The sequence below is a fragment of the Littorina saxatilis genome, linkage group LG2, assembly GCF_037325665.1.
Source record: "Littorina saxatilis isolate snail1 linkage group LG2, US_GU_Lsax_2.0, whole genome shotgun sequence".
NCBI lineage: Eukaryota > Metazoa > Mollusca > Gastropoda > Littorinimorpha > Littorinidae > Littorina > Littorina saxatilis.
The window spans coordinates 76,056,157-76,081,505 of record NC_090246.1 but is presented as its reverse complement, the minus strand read 5'-3'; the positions used below and the strand labels follow the sequence as shown (position 1 = coordinate 76,081,505).

At 40.9% G+C, this 25,349-nt stretch overlaps 2 protein-coding genes across 5 annotated transcripts in view; one reads left to right on the top strand and one right to left on the bottom strand.

The window, feature by feature from the left end:
- Nucleotides 1-10,790, bottom strand: part of LOC138959744 (rho GDP-dissociation inhibitor 1-like) — a 20,333-nt gene extending 9,543 nt beyond the window's left edge. The window contains exons 1-3 of one of the 2 annotated variants that reach the window (XM_070331352.1): nt 10,629-10,790; nt 4,080-4,287; nt 3,037-3,120 (exon numbers count right to left, since the gene is read on the bottom strand). In XM_070331352.1, the coding sequence (XP_070187453.1) occupies nt 3,037-3,120; nt 4,080-4,278 (283 nt within the window). In that variant the 5' untranslated portion in view covers nt 4,279-4,287; nt 10,629-10,790. Of the gene's footprint in view, nt 1-3,036; nt 3,121-4,079; nt 4,288-6,805; nt 6,910-10,628 lie in introns of those variants that run through there. The other variant, XM_070331351.1, reaches the window with a different exon arrangement.
- LOC138959742 (NADPH:adrenodoxin oxidoreductase, mitochondrial-like) lies at nt 7,089-25,349 on the top strand. Of its 3 annotated transcripts, none has more exons than XM_070331350.1 (13): nt 7,089-7,235; nt 12,222-12,391; nt 13,597-13,692; nt 15,610-15,732; nt 15,922-15,966; nt 16,588-16,656; nt 17,321-17,422; nt 17,677-17,869; nt 18,790-18,986; nt 19,648-19,716; nt 20,286-20,394; nt 21,053-21,223; nt 22,359-25,349. In XM_070331350.1, exons 2-13 carry the CDS (start codon nt 12,239-12,241, stop codon nt 22,490-22,492), a joined length of 1,461 nt encoding a protein of 486 aa, XP_070187451.1. In that variant the 5' UTR covers nt 7,089-7,235; nt 12,222-12,238; the 3' UTR covers nt 22,493-25,349. The 3 variants fall into 3 exon arrangements, with proteins under 3 accessions (XP_070187451.1, XP_070187448.1, XP_070187450.1); XM_070331347.1 differs by having other exon boundaries at nt 17,677-17,914; XM_070331349.1 differs by lacking the exon at nt 7,089-7,235 and adding an exon at nt 10,097-10,322 and having other exon boundaries at nt 17,677-17,914.

Here is a 25,349-nt window from a genome sequence, read left to right as displayed (position 1 = left end):
TTCATTGGGGGTGAGGCTTGCTGTTAGAGCCGCCACGCCCCCTTCCCGACGCTGTCTTCTTCTTGCCACCTCGAGAGCTCTGCTGAGCAGGCCTCTTTTGAGCAGGCTTGGGCTTGGAACTCGGCTGAGACTTCCCCTGCTGGGAAGGCTTAGCCTGCTTCGCGCCCTGTAGAGCCATGTCCAGGAACTGAGCGTCCTTGTTGGACTGAATCTCTGCCTGCCGAGCGACAAGCGCCATGTGGCCGAGCAGCGATCCCTCTACAACCGGAGACACACGTAGTGTGTCTCTGGTAGCCTGATCGGCAAACTGAGAGTTGGCAAGAAACAACTCCCTCCTTGTCAAGACCGCATGCGCGTATTGCAAAGAGGAGAGACGAGTCTGTTCCTCATTGACCTTCGCCAGGGCCGTAAGCAGGGAGGAGACATCATCCGCATTTTGCTCCTCACTGAGGGAAAAAGGGACAAGAGAGTCGGTCAACGACCGAGACAGTGCCCGCACCAGCGTCTCGGAGATGGAAGCCAGCTCCAAGAGCTGACGACCGATCTCCTCCAGGGAGATAAGAGTACCCTCCCGCACTGGCACAACCGAGTCAGACTTGACTGGTTTGACAAGCAAAGCCTGCAGCTCCTGCGTCACCGGTAAGATGGCACGCGGGAGAGCAAAGGAAGTGGTGAGGTTGCGGCTACGGACAGGGAAAGCAATCCTCTTCTGTGCAGAATGCACAAAGGAAGAGGACTGCCCTTCATCCGCAAGCCAACCACGAGCCCGTTCCGGAACCGGCCCAAAAGGTGCCAGAAGAGGGAACGGCTCAACCGGAATACCACTGCTCCGTTTGTTCGGGTGCACCAGAACTTGGGACAGGTGGTATGAGACAGACGGAGATTCCACAAACCGGAAGGAGGAAGCGTCATCCTTATCCGGCAGGAAGTCTGCCATAGCTGAAGGCGCCGCCGAAACGGAAGTAGCGGACGTCGCTACACCTTCTGCAAAATACCGCGAAGTCACCTCGGCTGCAGAGTCAAGAATGGACTTGAGCTGAGAGGAAAACACAGTACGGGTGTCTTCGCTGACCACTGACTGCAGTTCAGACTGATCCATCAGCGAAGAACGACCGTAGTCATCAACCACAGTGGCTGAAGGGTACTCTGGATGACCGGAAACCGGAAACCTGTACCCACGAACATCGTCCTGGTTTAAACCCTGCCCAGTAGGGAGAGGGTAAACCGGAACACCGTCCGAGAACGCCGGATGTGGTTGGGCGGAAGTCAAAACCTCAGCAGAGGAAAGAGACGACCGTCCGTGCTGAAGCACCGGAAGTGCAAAAGCATCACGCTGTTGTTCCCTCTCCGCCATCCAAGAGGAAGTGGACGGTAGAGGGACAGCGTGTCCGGCCGAAGCCGGAAATGCAGACACCATAACCGCCGGGGGCGGAAGCGGTGAATGCACGAACTGCGGCCGGAAGCCGTGAAGCCCGTAGGCCAGCTCATGATCCATCCCATCGCGGCTGGCATTGCGAGCAAGCGTGGGGGGACCTATGCTTCCGGCGGGAGCCGGAAGCGCAGTAACCGTAAACGGTCGCCGCTGCTGGCTAACAGAGTCCTGCTCTACAAGAGGAGGCCTGCCGCCAGCCGAAAGCAGGGAGTGACCCTGCGCACACGAACCGTTGCCCGCACGGGGCTGTCCAGGCGCTTCACGAGAGCAAGAGGACCGGTTCAACTTACTTGTAACGTCTCCACCCGAGACAGGAAGTTGAGGAGCGGAAACAGAAGAAACCTTCCCGGAAGAGAGGGACTGAGTGTCCCCCCCCGAAACCGGAACGGCAGCGCTAACTGGAGTAGACGAGCGCTGCATCTCTGTCTGTACCAGAGAGCGAATCTCCGGGATAAGAGTCTGCAAGAGAGAGGACACAATCGTCCCCTGGTCCGACGCCGACAAAGCAGAGGGCGCAGAAACAACAGTAGAACTAGCACAAACGGGGGTGCTAGAAAGCGGAGGTGAAATAGGCACTGACAAAATTGTGTTGCGTGCAGCGTCTGACACCAATACAACAGGCTTAGAGCTAGAGGACTTGGGCTTAATCTTGCCCTTAATGTCTCCTTTACCCTTACGTTTATCCTGGTCTGCCATGCTGACCAACAACAAACAAGAAACAAGCGAAAAAATTTCACAGAAAAAGTTACTGAAAACGAAAGTCCTAACGGACAGCTAAGCAGTAACTACAGCAAAATAAAAACGAACCAAGCTTGCAACACACAATGCACAAGCGTCAGTGAACACGCCACAAAATACAAGCCAGCAAAGCTAACTGTAAACAAAATGGCGAAAGCACAACAGGTTACTGACGAACAATGTCCAAAGGACAACAGACAGCAACCAACGCACAAGTTCGAAAACAGAAAAATACAGAACGAGCTCACCAAAACAGGCGCCCGCACGGGAGACAAGATGAGTTACGTGGCCGGCAGGTGAACGAAACAGCACAAGGCAGCCACAGTAGCGCACAGAAAATTCAATGACCTCTCACCAGGACAGCTGAAGTCGGAATGAAGTAGCCACGTGCGTGGGATGGGAAGTAGCTAATGGGAGGTAACTCCCAGGGGGTAGCTCACTACCATATGCTAGTTCCAGCTTTTTTGGTGTGGGGTTGCTTCCCTTTAATTACTTTAAAGATGGGTAGCGTTTTCAGTACCTTAGCATACCAGACGGTGTCAACTGCTATATATGTGATTCGGAGTAAGAATATGTAATTTAATGATTATTCGGATATCTATCCATTCTAGCATCTAGCTGTTTGCAAGTGGTAATACCCAAGGCATTTGAGAACTTTAAAACCCCAAATTGACTGCTGATTTTGCGAAATGGATAAGTTTTAGAAGCCTTTGCGCATTTTTGTCAAAACGCCGATTTTGTGAATATTACACTTCAGCATTCCCCTTTTATAAGACACACCAGAGTAGGTATAACCGATGAACACATATTTCATACTAGTTACTCTAGTAGGCTCATTACAATACAATAGTTAGTATGGTACATACGTGTGAGGTCCAGCTCCATGTCATCCCGACCTTCCACAGATATTGCAAGCTTTTTGACAATCACGTTTAAAGGGTTACTGTCATCTGCAAAATAAAAGGAAAAGTAGTCAACGAGTGGAAAAGCAGTCATAAGTCAGTCAGGACTTTAGAGGTACATTAACAAAAATATACTCATAAGTGGAAAGAACTATACAAACTACAACATTAAGAGCACACTTCACTAATCTTTGTTAGCATGATGGTAAGGACATACAATATTGTTTTCTGCATTAAGTTTACTTCCTCTTTTGACATTATGTCAATACATGATTGTACATGCATGTGTATGATTTTCTAGTTTCATGCGGGCCCCATGGAGAAAGATCAAACCTATTTTCACTAATTTGGCAGCTTAGGTTTGTCCTTAGCACTTGCCTTTTCTCAATGAGTGACAACACACCCTACACAGAAGCATGACTATACAGTAGAACCCCCTTTTAAGACCTCAAAAAATCTGCAAAAATTAGGTCTTACAAAGGAGGGAGTCTGAAAATCGGGGTAAATTTACAAAGGCTACAAACAGAAAGTCTAAGAAAAGAGAGAGAGTCTTAAATCCGGAGGTCTTAAAAGGGGGTTCCACTGTAGATGCTTTACACTTGTTTCCCTTTTCAGGCTAACAGGAATCAAAATCTGTCAAAATCAGCCAAGAGATCATATTTTTCTTGTGAAAAACTATAGATGGGTATTTTCAAGCTAAGCATTCTGCATCAGAAACTGTGACGTCAAGGACTACGTTCTTTTAACTAAAATGGCATGACAACATCCACACTAACTGTGAAGGAAATATTTCGTGTCAAATTTGCTATGATTTCAATTTAAGTACAGACTGTCTGTACCAGTCTTACAAAAAAATTGATTATCAAAGCTGTGTGGAATAACCCCTAGTCTCTTCAAAGATGTTTTGGACTGGACTGGTGTCAAATTCATGCAAAAAGAAACAGTACCTTAGACTGAACATGCAACTGCAAGACACTTTTCAACACCCACTTCACTCTAGAACATACCGATGACAATTGTCTCCCCTGCACCAGCTCCTGCTAGAAGCTGCTCTTTGTACTTTCTCAAACTCTCATCTTCCTGGTCTGCCTTCAGGATTTCATCCAAGGATTTGGGAGCAGGGGGCCTGTAGTCAGGGTTGTCTTCATTGTTCTCATCATCCTCTCCAGCAGCTACAGCCTGTACGGGTTCGTCTTGTTCTGCCATGTTGAATTGCTGATGTGACAAAAATATAAAAATATGATCAGGGTCATTCTGTGATTTTATGGGATTTGGATGCCTGACGATACAAGTTACACCTGAATTACATAGATTAAGAGTACAATCCGGACCTCAGAAGATTGAGAGAAAGTTTGTTTGTTTGTTTGTTTATTTGTTGCTTAACGTCCAGCCGACTACGCAGAGCCATATCAGGACGAGGAAGGGGGGGATGAAGGGGGCCACTTGTCAAGCGATTCCTGTTTACAAATGCACTAACCCATTACTTGTGTCCCAGCAGGCTTTAGTAAAACTAAATTAATACCTACTGGAAGATTACCAGTTTCCAGTATGTTAAAATAGGCTTAACCTATCTACTGCTGGACTTACATCAGAACACTAACAGATTAAACTATACATGAATCGCGAGACAAGCGGCAAGAGAAGAGATTTTTGGAAAAAATACAGGTGAATGAGCAAGAAGGCAGAAAAACGAAAAGAATTCATGAAGAAAAAGAGAGCATGACAGGAAAGAGGAACCAAAAATCTACCTAACAGCAAACTAGAAAGCTCCTGCGGTTCCAAAAACAGGAGGGGCCTTTAATTTCATAACCGCAGTGCCCTACTGCGGGAATTGAGAGAAAGAAAGAGATAACAAAATGGTACATAAGTTGCAAAGATTATAGTAAAACTAAAACTATAAGTATAAGGGGCAAGCACTTGTTACAATATACAAAGTACATGTGTCATATAATACAGTACATGTGCCATGGAGTACGAAAGCAAGTCAGCTTAGCCAAGGAGCAGTCATATAAAACATTTTCTGGATGCTAATTGCTATGCCTTTAACAAATTGATAGATCTCTGTAATTTGTAATACTAGTAAAATCTTTGTGTGAATCTCAGCCATTACAAAAATACTAACAGTAACAGCTAGGTTTGCAACAGGTACTTCATACTGTACTAGCTAATAATTCTGGTCTGGCGGCGCCCCCCCCCCCCCCCTGTCTAGTCGTTATATCATAAGACATAACACTGCAAATGATGGGTGTGTGGTTTCGTTTTGAATCTCTCATTAGAAATAAATTTAACGTCTGGTGGAAACTGGAATGTGCATTCATCCTGTACACACATCACTATGGGCTTGAAGGCTCTCAGTTTGACCAGTTCCACACAAGCATACTTTCTCTGTCGACATTGAAACAAAAACAAGTTGAGCAACGTTGCTATGCTTCATACTGTACTAGCTAATAATTATGGCAAGCGATTCCCAGAGCGCGGCGCGTTGTGCAGCGCGGCAATTCCCAGAGCGCGGCGATTGCTTTCGGTTTCACTAGCGCAGCGATTGTTGACGCGCTTCATTTTTGTATCAGCAACATTTTGAACAACAATAGTTTGCACCTACCTCTATTATATTATCTCACGTGAATTTATACACCACTTTACAGTACCAGCGCTTACATGGAATGAAGAAGAAAACCGGAGCGTGCGAACATTGTTGGCCAAGTTTAGAAGCCATTGCGAAGACATGTAGTGATATGACTGCCAAGTATTCAAGGCCGGAACTTGGGCATGTCATCGGCGCAGCGATACTGATATGGTGAACGCAGGTGAAAGAGTGAGAGAGAGAATGGTGCTCTGTTTTTCGTTTTATTGACAGTTTTATTTCTCAAATAGATCAGATAGGTGTAGCTGTTGTAAACTTTGCGATTGTGAAGGAAATGTAACAGCAGAATACATCGCGCGTCGTGAATCGCAACGCTGCACAACGCGCCGCGCGTCGTGAATCCACTTCGAATAATTATTGTCTGGAGGCGTCCCCCTACCACCCCCCCCCCCCCCTGTCTAGTCGTTAAATCATAACACTGCAAATGATGGGGGTGTGGTTTTGTTTTGAATCTCTCATTAGAAATAAATTTAATGTCTGGTGGAAACTGGAATGTGCATTCATCCTGTACACACATCACTATGGGCTTGAAGGCTCTCGGTTTGACCAGTTCCACACAAGCATACTTTCTCTGTCGACATTGAAACAAAAACAAGTTGAGCAACGTTGCGTGAATACATTAATATTTATCTAAGGCCTCACTTCACGATCACAGGTTAAGGCGGCACCCTCTCACCCTACGAGTAGTCAGTACGAAGCAGTACTTCCCTATGGATTGTAAAATTCCACAGCTTTGACGAGCACTCTCGTTCGATTTTGACGAGGGACAATATCAGAATTTCGACATCCATTGCGCTCTGTATTAAAAACACCCCTTCTCACTAATTAGATAAGACCGCCGATTTACGAATGAGCTCTGTAAAATCATACCAAAATGGAAAAACAACAGGTATGAGTCACGAAATACGATGTCAGCGCACTGACGACTGATAGCCACTGGTGGTCTCTTCCTAGTGGTCAAGAAAGTACTTTTACAAGCGCAAAAATGATGACAGATGAAATCCCGCATACAAGCTGTAAAATCCGACTAATTTTGGCACAGTAGGGGTCTACTAGCTTTTGCCAAAATGTACTTCAAGCTAAATTTACCTTGTGAAACTGAACAGAGATCTTCCGAGTCACGGCCTCTTCCTTTTGGCGATGGCGGACAATTTGACTTCCGGTAAAAGCGGCATGATTTTACGACAATGTAGTGCATAGATATTGACTTCGCCACGCTTAGAATTCCTGTACTTGCTATTAAAGTACGCACTATGCTAATCAAGTAAAAGGATATTCTTTGCTTTAAAGTATTTTGTGTTCGGATAAGTGGATTTTTGGGCTGCACATTGGAACTATGTTTACTTGACCTTTCACATTGGCTGGTGTTTACAGTATGGCTGATGAGTGATACATGTGGTTTGCGTTCATAGAGATCTGTCATAGAGTTGCCGAGATAATCGATAGGCCACTGACCCGCTGATGCCCCAGGGCTAAAAGTTGCACTGGCACGCTACCTACAGAAGAAGAGCCGTACTGGGTGCATTTATGTTTTGTGTTATTGTTCAGTTGTGAAGTTGGCCGTTTCATACTTTCAATGTTAACTTTGTTCTTTATCATGTTTAGTAAAATGATCATGGTAAGCTTACATGTTTCATCATATGACTGCTAGTGCTGGACGTAGCGGTTCTTTGAACTGTCAAGATGGAGTCAACTGGAGTATTAGATGAATCATAAGAACCTCCTGAACCCATGCTAGATGATTTCAAGCTATTTGTGCCACTATGCCGGTTATTTATGCAGATACTGATCGAGATAGTTTGCTTTGTTTCATCATTTGATTCCTTACACTAGCTTGCAGAACTTTGTAGTGTCAACTGTCATTTCACAAAGGATATATGTTGATGGTCACTTTTTTTGTAAAAAAGAATGAATACAGTTTTGTTCCCAGAGGAAAATAGGTCATTTCGACCTGGATTGAAAATATATAGGCTATTATGTATAGGTCCAAATTAAAGGTACACTCAGCTTCACGTAAACCATCAGTTTCTGGTCACAGACACTGTCAGGCTTGTACACACAGTACAAACAGCCTTTCGTTTAAACACTCACCACTTGAGAACATCCTAGGTGCCTTCCGTAAACAGCGGGCATTTTTCAAAGAATTTATTTGTGCGTGGCCAGCCGGATTGTCTACTACCACAACCGGACGCCTCATTTTGGCGTTATAGAACTAACTTTTAAAATCTAAATAATAAATTGACAGCTTGTAACACAAACATTCTTAAATCATAAAAGATTTCTTTTTTCATCAAGACAAGATCAGTACAATGTGAAGTTTTGAAAGTTTGAAAAAAGGGAGCCCGGAAGTTAAAAATGTCACGCAAGGTCGTGTTTCCCCAAGCAGACGAATTTTCTGCATATCGCTTGGTTCTTTGAAGCCAACCGCCGCCGATAAGTTCATGCGACTCACAGTCATTTGTTGCATTTTAGATTCAGAGGTACACAATAATGTGCTATTGCATACAGCGAGTCGCAATGAAACCACAAACTGACGACTTATTTCATCACGTATGTGAAAAAGATAAACTGGGTCACACAGGTCCACGATCGTTCAGGGGTTGAGTAAACCACGAAATATGGTGTGAGGTTTACGCAAGCTAATAGCCATTAAAACGAACTCTGTCATTTAATGCTGTTAGATGTAATTGCAAGTGTGTTCCATAAGGTTAGAACTGCTTTTTTTGTGAAAAGATTTCAATCGTTCAGTAAACCATTTGAGACAGACTGGGGCTTTAATGTTCTGACTACATAAACATTAAATGTTCTATTAGTCTAGACCGCCTACATGGTAAAACTATTGGACTGTCAAACTGGGTAACGAGATCAGTCCCCCGTTTTTTTAAGGTGAGATTTGGCAATCGGGGCAAGGAAGTACCTTTTCTTGGGCAATTCTTGCGTAGTTGGCCATATACACTCTCGCTTCCTAGCTCCGCCTCGCCTTAAAGAAACACTAGTCAGTTTTTGCCCTGAGACCAGCTTTCGCATTCGGTAGATCTATACCAGAGACTGAAATGTTGTTTCCCGGTCAAATTAAAAAGGTACACTTATATGAGGGAGAAAAGCATGTCATTTTCTTGGAAGTGAAGGACATTTTTTATAAAATTCAATAGATTTCATCCCAAAGTTTGATTCCTTCTAAAACGTGACCCGAGTGATTCCATCCCTTGATTCAGATTGATAAGGGAAGGATTTGCGATGAAGCACATTTCTAAGTCAAAATATCTTTTTGTTGTTGAAAGAATTTGACTCCATGATTCATTGATTGTAAAGTACCTGAGGTCAATCATCAGTACTTTGGAAGGGAGGGGGGTTATTCAATGTAGAGTTTATACGAGATCAACAAGGCTTAATAATCCGAAAGCTGGTCTCGTTACACCGGCCTGGGGTCAGGATGAGTCACATCGAAAAAGTATGTATCAATGACCGTGAGGGCTGAGAAGAACACCGCTAATAATTAACAATGACAAGTTTTTAGAGAGAGTTTAACCACAGTTAACACAAAATAAGCTGTACTTAACACTATAAAGGAGCTGCAGCCTTCTAATTAAGGAACAAAAGAGAAAAATGATGTTCTGCAGTGTTTACCAGTACATACCTGTATGTATTACCCAGAATCTAAAGAATTAAAACATTGTCTGCTGTTAAACTTTTGCACACATACAAGTCCAGTATACCATCTTTCAAATGTCTGTGAACAGTGAGAGATTTCTGTCAAACAGAAGATTATAGCCATTCTCTTGATCTCTCATGAAAGGACAGTGAGCTATCTTAATTCTGTTAAAGAACTTAAACTGCTCTTCAAACAGTTTTGCTCAGCCAATTTGTGAAGCCAGACTGAGAGGACTTTTTTCTTTTCTTTTTTTAAACAGAAAGACCTTTCAGTTCAAGGAAATATGACTGTGCCTTTGTTTTGCAATACAGTACAAGTATTTCACCTATATCTATAGTATGTGGGTGTACATCAGTGTTCATAATAATATGAAATAAAAATGTGAACATTCAAATAAAGGGATACATTTATGTGATTGCACAAATCAGTAATTCTGAAACAGCATCTCTCCCTGGGCAATAGAGGTTCCCAAGCATGACCCTTTTTCTGGTCACGAAGATATAGCTTGTATGGCATATTATTGAAATTATTCTGGCAGCAATAAATTAAACAGGACATCTAACCAGTCTTTGTTGCACTAGCAGTTGGCTTCCAAAGTTAGTGTGCAGACCAAATTAGGCGCTATTTATAGTGCTATGCTAGGTAATGGTTCAAATTTGCTGATCTATTAATTTGCCTATTAATAGCGGCTTGATCAAATATCAACTAGTTTCATATTTACATGAAATGCATCTCTTGTGTTGTGCAAATGTAGCCTGAGTGAGAAGTAAATGCAAAATGTTTGCACAGGCAAACTTACAGCATTTTTCATAATAGGCTATGAAGTTTAACTTCAACACAGCTCTGAAACTGAAAGAGGAGGATTGAGCTATAAAGGCAACCCCAAGCAGTTTTACTCTCTACCTTTCTCTCTCTCTCGCTCTGTTTAGCAGAAAGTCTTTTAGCTCGCTTGAGGTGAGTTTAATCCAATTTCGCAGACTTACTTCTGTATTTCTGGGCTGTAACTCCAATGAGCTCTCTGTTGTAAGTTTTTATTTCAGTTTATGGTGTGACTGTGCTTTCATGTGTATGGCATGTCAAAAGCTAATTGCCTCTAAAAGATTTTGGGCTATGGGGAACTTATGGGAACTTGTTTCCACATATTATTTGTGGTCAGGCTGGTGTTTATTACTATTTGGTATTATCAGGGAGTCTGTAAGCAAACATGAGAGAGAGACTTAGAGAATTTAAATTTAAATCTGTCGTAGTCCATTGACCCACCTTTTAAATGGTGACAAGACAGGGAAATGGTCTGATCCACAGCTTCACAGCAGTTAATTTCAACAGAGTTAAATGTTGGAGACAGTCAGTTGACTTTCTAATTCTAGAGTACTGGTACTTGACATGGCAAGAAGGAAGAAGTCATAATCACAGCTTCCTGGTTGGAATGTGTTATCAACAGGCACATGTATGCACACATAACGTTCAGTCAAGTGGCAGCTATAGACAATGATTTGTGTTGAGCTAAACCCAAGTATAGTGCATTCTGGGGATCAGGCTGGATTTTTGTATGGGCAATTAATTGATACACTGTGATCTATACACTGTTGAGCAAGTACACTGTTGGGCAAGCCTGTCATTTTCAAAACCATTGTGCAAAAAGATTTTTGACATAAAACTTAAAGGGGGGTTCTGTACTCAGCATAACCCAAAAAATCCTGTTATTGTGTATTGCTTTATTCTTGAAAAATATTTATGATATATTTTTGGGGTCCGGTTTATTCCGGTGTGCAGAATGCATACTTCGCCTATCAAATTTATACTAAGCAGTATAAGAAATCAATGCAGGGCATTGTGTTCTAACTTCTCAATAACTTCCTGGTTCACCAATTAATTGGCATAGTAATGCATATAATTTGGAAGCACTGTCAACAACAAAATCATATCATTATGAAAAATTCAGGTGGCTGTAAAATGAGCGTTCATTTTTGTTGAACAGGAAATCTTAAGAAGTGGGAAGTTGAGAATAATAACAAAAACATGGATATGGTGGACAAGCCAAGGGTGTTTGATTCGACTAGTACATGTACCAAGGAGTGCACAAGGAAAAAACATTATCAAGAGTTTTGCAGTTACTGTTTCTTTTTTCAAGATATAATTTCCTTTCCTTGTCCCAAAAACAAGCAATCGCAAGAATTTAAAGACAACACTTTTGTCAGTGTTTTTAGTGGTTTGCGATCTAAAACCATCAAAACATTAGATGCAATGACTTCTTTATAAGTCTGTTCAAGAAAACCCCAATACAGTGGTACCTGTGATGAAGACACCCTTGGGGTCCGAAAAAAAGTGTCCTTACATTGCAAGTGGCCTGTCATGACATTTGTCTTTTGGTCAAGATAATAGATAAATGGACTAGATATGTGTCCTGAATTTATTCAGATCGCAGGTACCACTGTTAAAGGAAACAAAGGCCAAAAGTTCATGCAGCACAGCAGTTCTGTAAAAATCAATAAAAGCTGAGCTTGATCAGCAGTTCAGTACCTCGGCACTGTTTTTGAGAAAAGGCAATCCTAATCAGCTTAACTTTTTCAACAAAATATGTTGTTTACAGCTGTGTCTGCAAAAACTGGAAAAGATACAATATAAGAAGATGCAATGCATGAGTTTTGTGTGGAAGCTGTTTTGTGTATTACATGTACAGTATTAGCAAGAAGGTATTGGGTGGGTATTTTTCCAAACAGACAAAAGACAGGTTCTAAAAAGGCAGCGCTTTGTCTTTTTGTTATTGTTTCATAACACTATTTTTACCTGGGAAATGTGAGCTGCGTTATAAATTTGCTGTTATTTATATTCCATGCCCTTTTATTTCGACAGAACACTAACAAGACAAAATGAGGGTGTTGTATAAACGGCTGTCGCTGACTCGACTTCGAACTCTCAGTTCTTACTGCTGCCGATGGGGGTCATCTCGCAGCGCTGACCCACATGTGGCGATAGTGGGCAGCGGCCCTGCCGGCTTCTATACAGCACAGCAAATCATTAAGGTTAGAACTTACAGGAGCATTATCTGGCGGACACACAGACATACAATTACAAACACGCACCCAATCAACTAATGAATTAATCAATCTCTACAGAGGGATTGTGGTCAACTAATATTATCCTGATGACAGTAGAAGGACTCATAATGTGCATAAAATATGTGAAACAAATAGCTGGTGCAGAGTGATTCTGCCATTTTTTTTAAACGAGTAGAGATGCCTATGTGTGTGTGTGTGCGTGTTAAGAAAATAAGTACGCTCACTAATGTAAGCTGATCTGTACTTTGGTCTAAAAAATATGTAATCATACAGTAGGCAGTCAAAATTACTGGCTGCCTTCTTCAGACCAGGATATGACTGATGGTCCCATTATTGTCTTGTTGAAGAGAGGCACCCTTCACAGCCCTATCAGGGTTGAACACACACAATAGCAGATTTGTGCCTTTTCAACAACCTTCACCACAAAACATTGACATTGTTTTCATGCTCGGCAAAGGTTTCAAGATCTGCAAACTGTCGGATAAGACATGTAGAGTAGATGAAAGTGTCAGGTCAGGACAAATTCCATATTGTAACTCTTTATGCATCTGGCTGTCAGTGTGTGTGTGTGTGTGTGTGTGTGTGTGTGTGTGTGTGTGTGTGTGTGTGTGTGTGTGTGTGTAATTTTCTTTTACCAACATTATATGCTTGAAAACGCGCTCGTTAGAATGTTTGCATGGGGTTCAAAATCCTCCATTGAGTCCTAAGAGCTGGATTGACCATGTCACTTGTCGGGTGAATCTGTCAAAATGTGGGAGGAATGATGTAGTCTTTCAGGCGTAGGACTGTTTTGAAAGTACAAAATGTACACATATGAAGCAAGAAGACTTCAGGAAAATGAAACCACAGGGAAAAGGTCTCAAAAGAGAGTGAGACTTAAATTGCATGTTTCTATTCGAAGTCAGCAAGTTCAGTGGACTTTTTTCTTGTAGTTCAGCAAACATTTTGAATGGAGAGTCTAATAAAGGATATGCTTATCTCAGACACATGTTTTCATTATTTGTGCAGGCAGGGATTGTTTGATGAGTATAATTAATAAGCACAAGTCTTAATATCAATGAACTATTCATCAAGAATTGCTAGACCATCAAAGCTTAATTCAGAATACAGCATTGCTGTACATACTGGTGTTAATTTTGTCGTATGTACGTCTTGATTCTGTCTCTCAGGGTCATCCGACGGTGAGAGTCGACATCTATGAAAAGTTGCCTGTTCCTTTCGGTCTTGTTCGTTTTGGCGTTGCACCTGACCATCCGGAAGTGAAGGTATTCTGCTTCAAAGAGCAATGTAATGTTTATAATTTTCTTTTCCTTTTTTACATTTAGTCAAGTTTTGACTAAATGTTTTAACATAGAGGGGGGAATCGAGACGAGGGTCGTGGTGTATGTGTGTGTGTGTATGTGTAGAGCGATTCAGAGTAAACTACTGGACCGATCGTTATGAAATTTTTCCTGAGAGTTCCTGGGTATGATATCCCCTGACGTTTTTTCATTTTTTCCATAAATGTCTTTGATGACGTCATATCCGGCATTTTGAGGCGGCACTGTCACACCCTCATTTTCAATAAAAATTGATTGAAATTTTGGCAAAGCAATCTTCGACGAAGGCCGGACTTTGGTATTGCATTTCAGCTTGGAGGCTTAAAGGCACAGTGCAGCTCAGAGCCTTCGTTTTGCGCTTTTGTTGCAGCTGAGTGCATTTACAGTTAAAAAATCCTCCTATGGTAGTAAAACAAACCCAAAACTACCCAACGACGACATATGTGAAGCTCGACAGTTTCTTGTTCACGCGAGTGCATAAATTAACCTAGTTATTACGTGGTGTTTGGTCGGAGTTCGATTCAACTGAGTGATTCCGGCCTCCATTTTGTTTTACACAAACTCATGATGATGTCTGGCATAGTTTGCTAGTGACGTGTCTTTTTGTGCATGATGTGGTGATCTACCTGATCTAAATTTAGATTAAAAAAATAGGTCAAGACCAGCCGGGTCCGAGTACGAAATTAATTCGTAAAAAAATCGCAGTTCTTGACTCTTTGGGTGCAAGTCAATGAAACTTGGTAGTTCTTCTAACGGATAGCTGCCTGAGGTATGACTAAAAGCCCCAGGGGCTCCGTGCACCTGGATTTGACAAGTTCAGTACCTTTAAAATTTAATTAATGACTTTGGTCATTAAAAATCTGAAAATTGTAATTAAAATTATTTTTTTATAAAACGATCCAAAATTACGTTTATCGTATTCTTCATCATTTTCTAATTCCAAAAACATATAATTATGTTATATTCGGATTAAAAACAAGCTCTGAAAATTAAAAATATAAAAATTATGAGCAAAATTAAATTTCCGAAATCGATTTAAAAACAATTTTATCTTATTTGTTGTCTGTTCCTGATTCCAAAAACATATCGATATGATATGTTTGGATTAAAAGCACGTTCAGAGAGTTAAAAAGAATACAGATATAGAAAAGCGGGCTATCCTCCTCAGCGCAACCGCTCCAGCGCTTTTCTGTATTGTTAATTTCACTGCCTTTGCCACGAGCGGTGGACAGACGATGCTACGAGTGTACGGTCTTGCGGAAAAAATGCAATGCGTCCAGTTTCATTCTGTGAGTTCGACTGAGCTTGACTAAATGTTGTATTTTCGCCTTACGCGACTTGTTTCTTTCTTTCTTTTATTTACATGTATTATTTTTCATTCTGTTGCTGTTTTAATTTTTGTTAACTTTTTCTGTGTACTCTCTTAACTTGATCATTTAAGTACCAGTGATAAAACAACCTTAAAACAAATCAGTAAGTCCAGGTGAAAGCTTGTTGTGCATATTCTCTCTCTCTCTCTCTCTCTCTCTCTCTCTCTCTCTCTCTCTCTCTCTCTCTCTCTCTCTCTCTCTCTCTCTCTCTCTCTCTCTCTCTCTCTCTCTCTCTCTCTCTCTCTCTCTCTCTCTCTCTCTCTCTCTCTCTCTCTCTCTCTCTCTCTCTCTCTCTCTCTCTCTCTCATGCACACACTTGCTTACAAATACACAAAAATAAGGTTTCCTTTCTTGATTTATATGCATGAATATGATTGCTTGTTTCTTGTGTTGTGTTACTTTGCTTCGGGAGAGATGACAGCCGTCCCCCCCCCCCAAAGAGCAAAGATTTTACAAAAATATAATCTGACCATGTTTGTTTTGATTTCCACAGAACTGCATACACACTTTTACACAGACAGCTCACCGTGACCGCTGCAGCTTTATCGGCAATGTTCAGGTTGGCAAAGATATCAAGGTAGCTGATTTACAGAAAGCCTACACAGCAGTTGTTCTGGTGAGTTTGAAAAAAATGTATATTTTCTCCTTCATTTTCTACTTTTTCTATATTTTAAAGAAAAATTATTGGTTCAGGGGTCCAGATGGCAAATTAAGTTTTTGATATTGTGTGTGTGTGTGTGTGTGTGTGTGTGTGTGTGAGTGATTACTCCAATGACTCCATCATTTTCTTCCTTATCTTTTTCAGTGTCATGGCTCCAGCAATGACCGCAAGCTGGGAATTCCAGGGGAGGTAAGCTTGTTTGGCTGTACTCAACATTTCACTGTCATTTTTAAAGACATGTATGTAGCTTTATTGAAACTGCTTTTTATTTGAATGAGTAAATCATAACATTCCAACAGTACAGGGCATTGCTTTGGTGTATTGTACAAAATGAGTGATCAACCTCAAACAAGGAGAAAAATATGTGTTTAGCAGAGTGTTGCTTTTGAAAGTTAAGGTAGAAGGCCCATTTTTGCGCAGAGCAATCTTGCATGGGGCAAAATGGTTGTAAAGTTAAACTATCTGCAGAAAAACATCACCTGTGTCCGATCAAAAGTGTGTGCTGGGCATGTACAGCTGAATGACACCTGAGCGTCAATGTATGAAATAAAGTCAGCACAACAGAACAACTCCATGACGTCCTGCACAAGAAGCAGCCAGGCTGTTGATTTTTAGTACATGTCCGAGTGAAGGAATGTAAACATCTGGATGTACCTGCGGTGGTCTGCATGTTGGTTTACTTGGGACGGAGGTTATCGTAAGATTTCATTGTTAACATTTGCTAATGTAATCTCTAGCGCAGAAAAAACATACAGTAGATCACAGCACATTCCAGTAAATACATACATGTGATATAACATTTGTTTTCAGGACTTGCCCAATGTGCTGTCCGCCAGATCTTTTGTTGGCTGGTACAATGGTCTTCCAGAGGATGTAGGCGTGAGTACCCATGTTGTGCATGAATTATACGCCATGTATATTTGTGTGAACATTTTTGTTTCAAAGTGCTGAAAGTGATTGTGTGACTTTTAATCACTAATGTTCTAACCTTATACAGTTGTCCTGTTTACATGGAGGGATGAACATTTCATCAGGAATTTCTAATTTAAGGATAGATTTCCTGAACATAAAACCATCCAGGAGGTAAAAATCTTGCAGAGAAACCCGGACGAAAGAAATACCCGGGCTACTTGTTCTCCTCAAAGTTTACGTGATTTTAATAAATCTTTGCTTTCACCCATCTACATGTCTTTGGCTGACCATGCTGTGTAACGTTTTTGAGGAGTAGATACACAAATTAAAATTGTTTAAGCACCTAACCAAGGTCTGTTCTGCAAGCATTCTCTTTCCATAATTTAATCTCCAGAACTACTATATGTGTGAGGTTAAGTTTCCACATATCCATGAGGCAGGTCACTCTACCAGACTTCTTCTTTTTCTGTGTTCCCGTGTCTCTACCAGACAGAACAGTAGTCAAACTTTGTGGATGGCAAATTTATATACATTTTAGGCAGCCTATAGAGCAATATATCTCTATTCATATTGCAATAGATTTTTGTCAATTAGTCAATCATTTGTTTTCTGTTTGTTTTGCTTTTTTCAGCTGTCTGTTAACCTAGACTGTGAGACTGCCATTGTTTTGGGACATGGAAACGTTGCTCTGGATGTAGCAAGGGTGCTTCTCACTCCTATTGACATTCTTGCGGTGAGTAAAGGTGCATACCTGCTCATCTGTCTGTCTTTGTCTGCCTGTCTGTCAGTCTGTTTGGTTGTTGTCTGTACATGAGCATTTAACTTGTGGAATATTTGGCTTCATGCTGGGGAAATTTGATTTTGGGGGGGGGATTTTTTCATGGTTTGTGAACACATTTAGAATGATTTGGGAGATTGGCTTCATAGTCAAATACATACAAGAGTCTTTAACTTTCAGTTAATTATTTCTTCTTTTCTTTTGAGCAGAAAACAGACATCTCGGACTACTCCATGGATGCCCTGTCAAAGAGCAGAATCAAGAAAGTTGTCTTGGTGGGGCGGAGGGGCCCTCTGCAGGTTGCGTTTACCATCAAAGAACTGAGAGAAATGATTACGCTGCCCAAGTGCCGTACTGTCATAGACCTACTGACTCTGTCAAGCTTGAATGAGAATATCGATGGTGAGGAGACAAACACACACACAGTGACAATTGAGAATATAAATGGTGAGGAGATAAGCGACCACAAACAGTGACATACAATTACACACATGCACACGCATGCTTTCACACACGCACGTGCACACGCACACACACACACACACACCTCTTAGGTTTATAAATATGTGATAGCTTAGTATGATATGTGATCATTTGAAAGGTCTTGTCCACTGAAATCTGAAAATCTGTAGCCTTAGTTTTACAACCCTTGTGTGTCATGCATTTAGATACAGGGGACTTTCATAATATTGAAGTTGTTGGGGTCCCTAAAATCAGACAGCGATATTCCTGTTTCGCAAAATGTTGAGATTGTGTTGGGCACCAAAAAAAATTATTTTTCTTTTGGTTTGTAGATGTGTTTCTAGGTGTTTCTGTTACAACACTCTCTGATAGGTGCTTCATCAGTTCCCTGCTTTTATTTATGCAAAGAAAGTTTCAAAAAGTAAATCAAAGCCACAATTATGGCCCAACCTGTGACTTTCAGCCCAGCAATCAAGTTTGATTTTGCCAAAGAAAAGGCATTTTCAAACAGTTCAAATCAACACTTTCGCTTGCAGAACCACATTGTTGCATGAATGCTCTCCCCTGTTTTTGCAGCAACCTCCTTATTTCAGACAGACAGACACAACATGACCTCACTGCCTAGGCAAGTGATTAGTTGAAACAATCTTATTCGGAAGCTCTCAAATCTGTTGTTAACACTAACTATGAGTTCTTGTTGAAAATGCTGCAACAAAAAGCAATGTATGTGGGCGATTAGACATGTATGATGCCTAAGAGTTTAAAACATTTAATTTTTGATTGTTTGTGTTTTTTCACAACTGATTGTGAAGATCAAAAGCTATCAACTTGTTAAATTCTGTTTGATTTATTTTGTGAAGAGCTCCCAAGACCTCGTCGTCGCCTGACAGAATTGCTGTATAATGCGGCAGTAAATCCACCTGAGAAATATACGAAGATCTGGAATGACGCAACAAGAGAATGGCACCTCAAGTTTCTGCGCAGTCCTTCGGAAATTGTCCCAACAAGCAGCAAAGAGGGACCAGAAGCTGTGAAGTTTATCATCAACATGCTAGAGGTAATCGGCGCTTAAAAAAAATTCTCACAATATTTGCGTTACAATAAAATCTTTCACTTATAAAACATATGTATGTCCATAGGAAAATACCCACTTGGGTGTAGTGTTTTGAGGAGATGACATCTACTTTTAAAAAAAAAGGTCTATGAGTGTAAGCAGCATTTTGTGCCAAAGGAATACTGCTGTCTGTAACAGGAAACAAGGAAAGGGAATTTATTAGAAAATACCCACTCTGCACAGCAAATGCCCAGACTGCTTAATTGTTGTAAGCATTCTAGTGGAAGGATACCAACAGCATGTCTACAAATCTTCAATGAACCTTTCATAGATCTGGAACGGTTTACACGAGAAGGATTCCCTCTTTGATATTCTCAAGCTGAACAGACAGCGGATGTGAGTTCTGTCTCGCAAAAGTAAGGGTTCACCATGCAGTCCTCATCTTTGTTGAGGTTATGTTGAGGAATGACTTGCGAGAGAGAGAGTGGTCAAAGAAAATGGCTAGTAACTACTCAGGTCTCTTGTTCATTGTAATTTAATAGCTTTAAAAAGCTTGTGGAATGATCTTACAGGGAAAATATACAAGATTCTGCTTCTCGTTCTCTGATTACTATTGCCTCGTGTTATTCAAATGTGAATGTGGACGTATGTTTTGTTTTGACAGGGGGATGATGATCCGCTAAGGCGAAAGGCAGTGCCCACTGATGAGACAGATGTCATTCCTTGTGGTTTGGTTAGTGCTGATTAAACGTTTTGCTTGCATGAATATGTGCGTGCATGTAGGAATAGTTATGTGCTTTCTATCACCCACCACAAACAAACAAAAACTTTACAAGAGAAAGAGATGAAACAAACAGATCATGAAAAGTCAAAAAGGAGAAATCAAACTTCAAACAACTGACATCGTCAACTTACACTAGTAGCTGACAAAAAAAACACACAAAAAAAACATTCTTGACATACCTGTCATTTTGTACTACATGACTGTATTACTTCTCGTCACTTGATTGAGATTAAGCACTGATTTCTACCATCAAGGTATATATTTTTTCTTTGTCAGCTGCTGATCTGAAATGTTAGGAGTGAACTACGTACAGTGGTACCTGTGATTAAAGGACATCGTTTGGAGCAGCCAAAGTGTTTATACAGTACAGGCCGACAGGTATAATTTGGTCAAAATAATAGACAATGGATGTTCTTTATTGGGAGGAGTCCTCTAATCGCAAGGGCCTTACATAGCAGGTACCGCTGTATCTAGTTACAATAACTTCAGAATGCATGTCTGTGTTATTCTCTTTTCAGGTACTACGGAGTATAGGTTACAAGGGGGTGCCTTTGGATGAGACGGTTCCTTTTGACACCAGCAGAGGGGTTATCCCAAACAAGAAAGGCAGGGTTGATGGTTTTCCTGGTATGTGTACTTGTCGCTCATGCGTTTGTTGTCAGTTTTGTGGATAATGGATGGGTCCTGTATTCCATCTGTCAAAGTATATCGTGTGGCTTTGACTGTGTTGTCCTGTTGATTTTTTTGATATTGTGTCAAGATTGTACTTTTGTCAGTTGATTGATCAAGAGTTTCATAGATTTGTTTGTGAAGCTGCAAAGTCGACTTTGTGATGTCTACTTCACGAAACTCGTTACATTAAGATTCGGCCCTGAATTGCACTCATTGCACCGAAGCTTCAGGAAAGTCCAACGGTTGGAACTGTGGGAGGGAATTAGAGTTATCTTTTCATGTTTTGGCGTCTCAAGCCTTTTAGCCAGAATGATCATGGGTGTATGCATGGCTGCCAGTAGTCTCGACCAGCACAAGGTTTGTTTCTGTCACAAATTGATTAAGAAAAGAACTCTGATGGGAATGGACATTGCATTTTTCTTTTCCTTATTGTAAGGGTGTACGTGCATACATGTAAATAAATATTTGTTGTTTTGAATGGTTCATAAGTTACTTGTGTATTGATGCAGCTTTCTTTTCTGTTTTAATTTTCTTTATTCCTTCTTCTTGTCTAAATATGTGTACATAGATTCAACTTTTCTTGTGATTTTAGTCTAGGCGTATTGTATTGCAGGGTTGTACTGCAGTGGCTGGATTGCTGAAGGCCCTGTGTTTGTGCTGGCGGGGGCGATGAACAATGCCTTCGCCACAGGCAAGGTGGTGTTGGAGGACCTAGGGTCTAGTAAACTGTCCAGTGAGAACAAAGGCGGCAAGGACGCTGTCCTCAGTGCTCTGCAGCAGAAAGGTTTGTGCAGTCTGTCTGTACTACAGAATAGACGATTTTTGGAAACAAGTCCGTCGTGTTTGTGTGGGTTGTAAAAGAGTGAATTCCCTTGCCAAAGCCTCTGACAAACATTGGAGGGGCCGATCACTAGCAAGGGGTGTGTCTGAAACACATGGACAGGAGTGTTTCCGACACACCCCTCGCTAGTGATTGGCCCCTCCAATGTTTGTCAGAGGTTTTGGCAAGGGTATTCACTCTTCCACAACCCATAGTGATACAATTACAAACCCCGACGGAGTTATTTTCAGAATTCATCTATTGCACGGATGTGTCTGTTCTATCGACAAACAGAACCATATTTGCAGTTTGTGGCTGTTTATGTTCACGCAGCATTTCTCTCACTAGTACGTCTGCATACTTATATTCAAAAGTCGCGGATTTCAAAATACAGCATAAGGAGATTGATGTTACATTATCGTCTCTTTAAATGACAAAATGAAGACAACTCAAATGCTGAATTTACAGTTCCTGCGACCGATGACTACTACGTACATTGATAAGAGCGTTGTATTTGCATTTATATTTTTGGTGACGTTTATCAAGAGTTTTCATAAGTGAAGGTTTATTTTTAACCTAATTTAAATTTCATGTACAAAACAGTCATGGCTCAAAGTGTTCAGACTCTGCTCAGAAGAGATTAATAAATTATGTCAAAGGCCTTGTTAATGTCATAACGCAGCTTTCTGTTGTGGTCAGCCAATCTTGCCAGCTGGTCAGCAAGTGCTACCCTTCCAAACCCACCCAAGTTTTCATATCTGTTTGTCCTAAAGGGATTTTCTTTAGCTTGATATATATTTTAATTTGCATCTGATCATGGGTTAAAATAAGTGATTTTATATTGAGTGTGAAAGATTGTCCTTGTTTAGTTTGAATGGTGAATTGATTGTGTAGTTTATTTATAAGCCAAATTATAAATAAACTATTGACGATCGATCTATTGCTGTGGTGGTGTGAATCTCAAAAGAAGGTTACTTCATGTGTATAGAACACTAACAGCCTAAATTCAGATGTCAATCTGGTTAATTAGATGCTGTGCTGTGATGTGTTGATGTTTTGTTCAAGACAATTATCAAAATTCATTGAAATGTGTTTTCAGGTGTGAAAACGGTGACATTCACTGACTGGGAAAAGATTGACCAGGCTGAGATCCTGCTGGGAGAAAAAGCAGGAAAACCAAGGGAAAAGATTGTCTCAATAAAAGAAATGATACGTGTCGCTTCATCTGAATGATGCGGTAATCGTGGTGTTTCTGTATTTATCCATTCTGACCTGGGAAAACATGGGTTTACATATTGCACAGTACTACATGGTACCTCGATCACTACCTCATCTCAGTGACGCAGTAACAGCACTGTGTCCATGCATTTAGCCATTCTTTCCTGAGACACTTTGAGATTAGGCACTGCACAGTTTTACTTGGTACACTATAGGTATAATTTCATCTGCACTTTGCAGTACCAACACCATATACATGTATCCAGTTTATCCTTTTCTCCCTGAGAAACCAAGAGATTAGGCACTGCCCAGTACTGCTTGGCTTGTTTCATTGCAGTGTGAAATACTTAAGTTCAGCACTGGTCAGTTTGAGTAGAAATGGCAAGCTTTTGTTAGTGTACAGTTGTGCGTGAAATTGAATGTGGGGTGTTGTAATTTATAGAGTGTGTTTGGTTGATCATGGCTTGTGGTATGCTGTGTTAAGTATTTGCGAGTGTTGGATATTATTGCTTTATGGCTGTGTTGTGACTTTTATGTGCACCTGACGCGTGTTTCTTTCAGGCGAGATATTCTTTTGGCTAGCCGCTCGCGAAGCTAGGAGGCGAGATTGTCTATGAAACGGTTTAATGGCTAGCTACGCAAGAATTAAACACCATTGGTTGATTCCGAAAAGGTCGTCTGCACTGGTCGGTAAAAAACCATGGACAGCCAATCGGATGTGCAGCTGTGTGGCCGCCATGTTTTCTCGCCAAGCGAGCAAGCCCAAAGCTACCTAGCGTTCGAGGCGAGAATTCTAGCGTCACTCGCGGCGAGATGTGCCCAAGAAACGGTACTTCCTCGCCCCACTCGCCAATCTCGCCTATTCTCGCCTGTAAGAAACAGGGGACGGATCTTCCCAAAGTGCCATGACATTTATGTAAATGTATAGGCACATCCTTGTTTTCTGCTTTTAATATTTCTGAAGAAGCTAACTCTACATTAATTACATAGCTGCACAAAATGAAAGCATGAAATTGATTACAGTTGAGTTTGTATATATTTTTTCAAGACACCAGCTTGAGGTTGGCACAATTTTATTTATTTTTTATTTGTTATCAAAAATAAAAGAATTTCTGGCTCCTATAAAAGCAGCCTTTATGAGTCAAGTAGAAGTGTGCTCACACCATGAATGGATGAATTTAGCGTGGTGTACATTTGAAGGACAATTTGTCAGATGTGAACAAATACATGTATTACAAACAAACAAAGAAAACAAAAACATTAAATGCACAGTAAGCCTCCCGTAAACCATCACAGATACTGTCAGGCTTTTACACACAGTACAAACACCCTTTCAATTAAACACTCACCGCTTGAGAACATCTTAGGTGCCCTCCGTAAAGAGCGAGCAATTTTCAAAGAATTTATTTTTGCGTGGTTTATATCTTACCCCTGAGCCATCGTGAACCCGTGTGATCCAGTTTCCTTTTTTTCACAATGTAGTCGTCAGTTTGTGATTTCCAATGCGACTCGCTGTAAGCTTATCTGCAATAGCACGTTAAAATGTACCTCTGAATCTAAACGCACCAAACGGCTGTGATTCACACGAACTCTAGCAATGGCTTTTGACTGATCAGAGGAACTGGTGATAGGCATCATCATCTGCTAAGAGAACCACGACCTTGCGTGACCCTGCTTCCGGGCTTTTCTTTTTTCAAACTTTCAAAACTTCGAATTGTACTGATCTTGTCTTGATGAAAAAATAATTCTTTTATGATTTAAGAATGTTTGTGTAACAAGCTGTTAATTTATTATTTAGATTTTAAAAGTTAGGTCTAGCGCCAAAACACACCGTCCGATTTTGTTATCAGACAATCCGCAAAATTAATTCTTTGAAAATTGCTCGCTCTTTACGTTCCTAGGATGTTCAAAAGCGGTGAGTGTGTAAATGAAAGGGTGTTTGTACTGTGTGTAAAAGCCTGACAGTATCTGTGATGGTTTACGGGAGGCGTACTGTGCCTTTAACCATGACATTTTCGGAACAGTTCTTGTTTATTTAGACAGTGTTATTTATCATGTTCATGGCAGAATAGGAGTGATCAAAATGACTCATCAGTGTTTGTAAGGTTAGTGTATTTTCATTAAACTCTTGAAGCTTTTCACTTTGAGTTCCCGCAGTGGGGCACTGCGGTTATGAAATTAAAGGCCCCTCCTGTTTTTGGAACCGCAGGAGCTTTCTAGTTTGCTGTTAGGTAGATTTTTGGTTCCTCTTTCCTGTCATGCTCTCTTTTTCTTCATGAATTCTTTTCTTTTTTCTGCCTTCTTGCTCATTCACCTGTATTTTTTCCAAAAATCTCTTCTCTTGCCGCTTGTCTCGCGATTCATGTATAGTTTAATCTGTTAGTGTTCTGATGTAAGTCCAGCAGTAGATAGGTTAAGCCTATTTTAACATACTGGAAACTGGTAATCTTCCAGTAGGTATTAATTTAGTTTTACTAAAGCCTGCTGGGACACAAGTAATGGGTTAGTGCATTTGTAAACAGGAATCGCTTGACAAGTGGCCCCCTTCATCCCCCCCTTCCTCGTCCTGATATGGCTCTGCGTAGTCGGCTGGACGTTAAGCAACAAATAAACAAACAAACAAACAAATCACTTTGAGTCTGCCCTTATAGTTAGTTACATTATGATGCTTTCAACATTTTTTACAAACCAGTGTCATGAGAAAATAAAAAAGAGTATGTTAAATGTTCTATTTCATCATGTTAAAACAGTTCCTGTTGTTCAGTTTTGAACAAAACTGACAAAGTCCTGATTTGAAAATGTAATTATGTTTACTGCTTGAAATAAGCCTGGTTGATTATACTGCTGACAATAAAACAAAGACACAATCCAA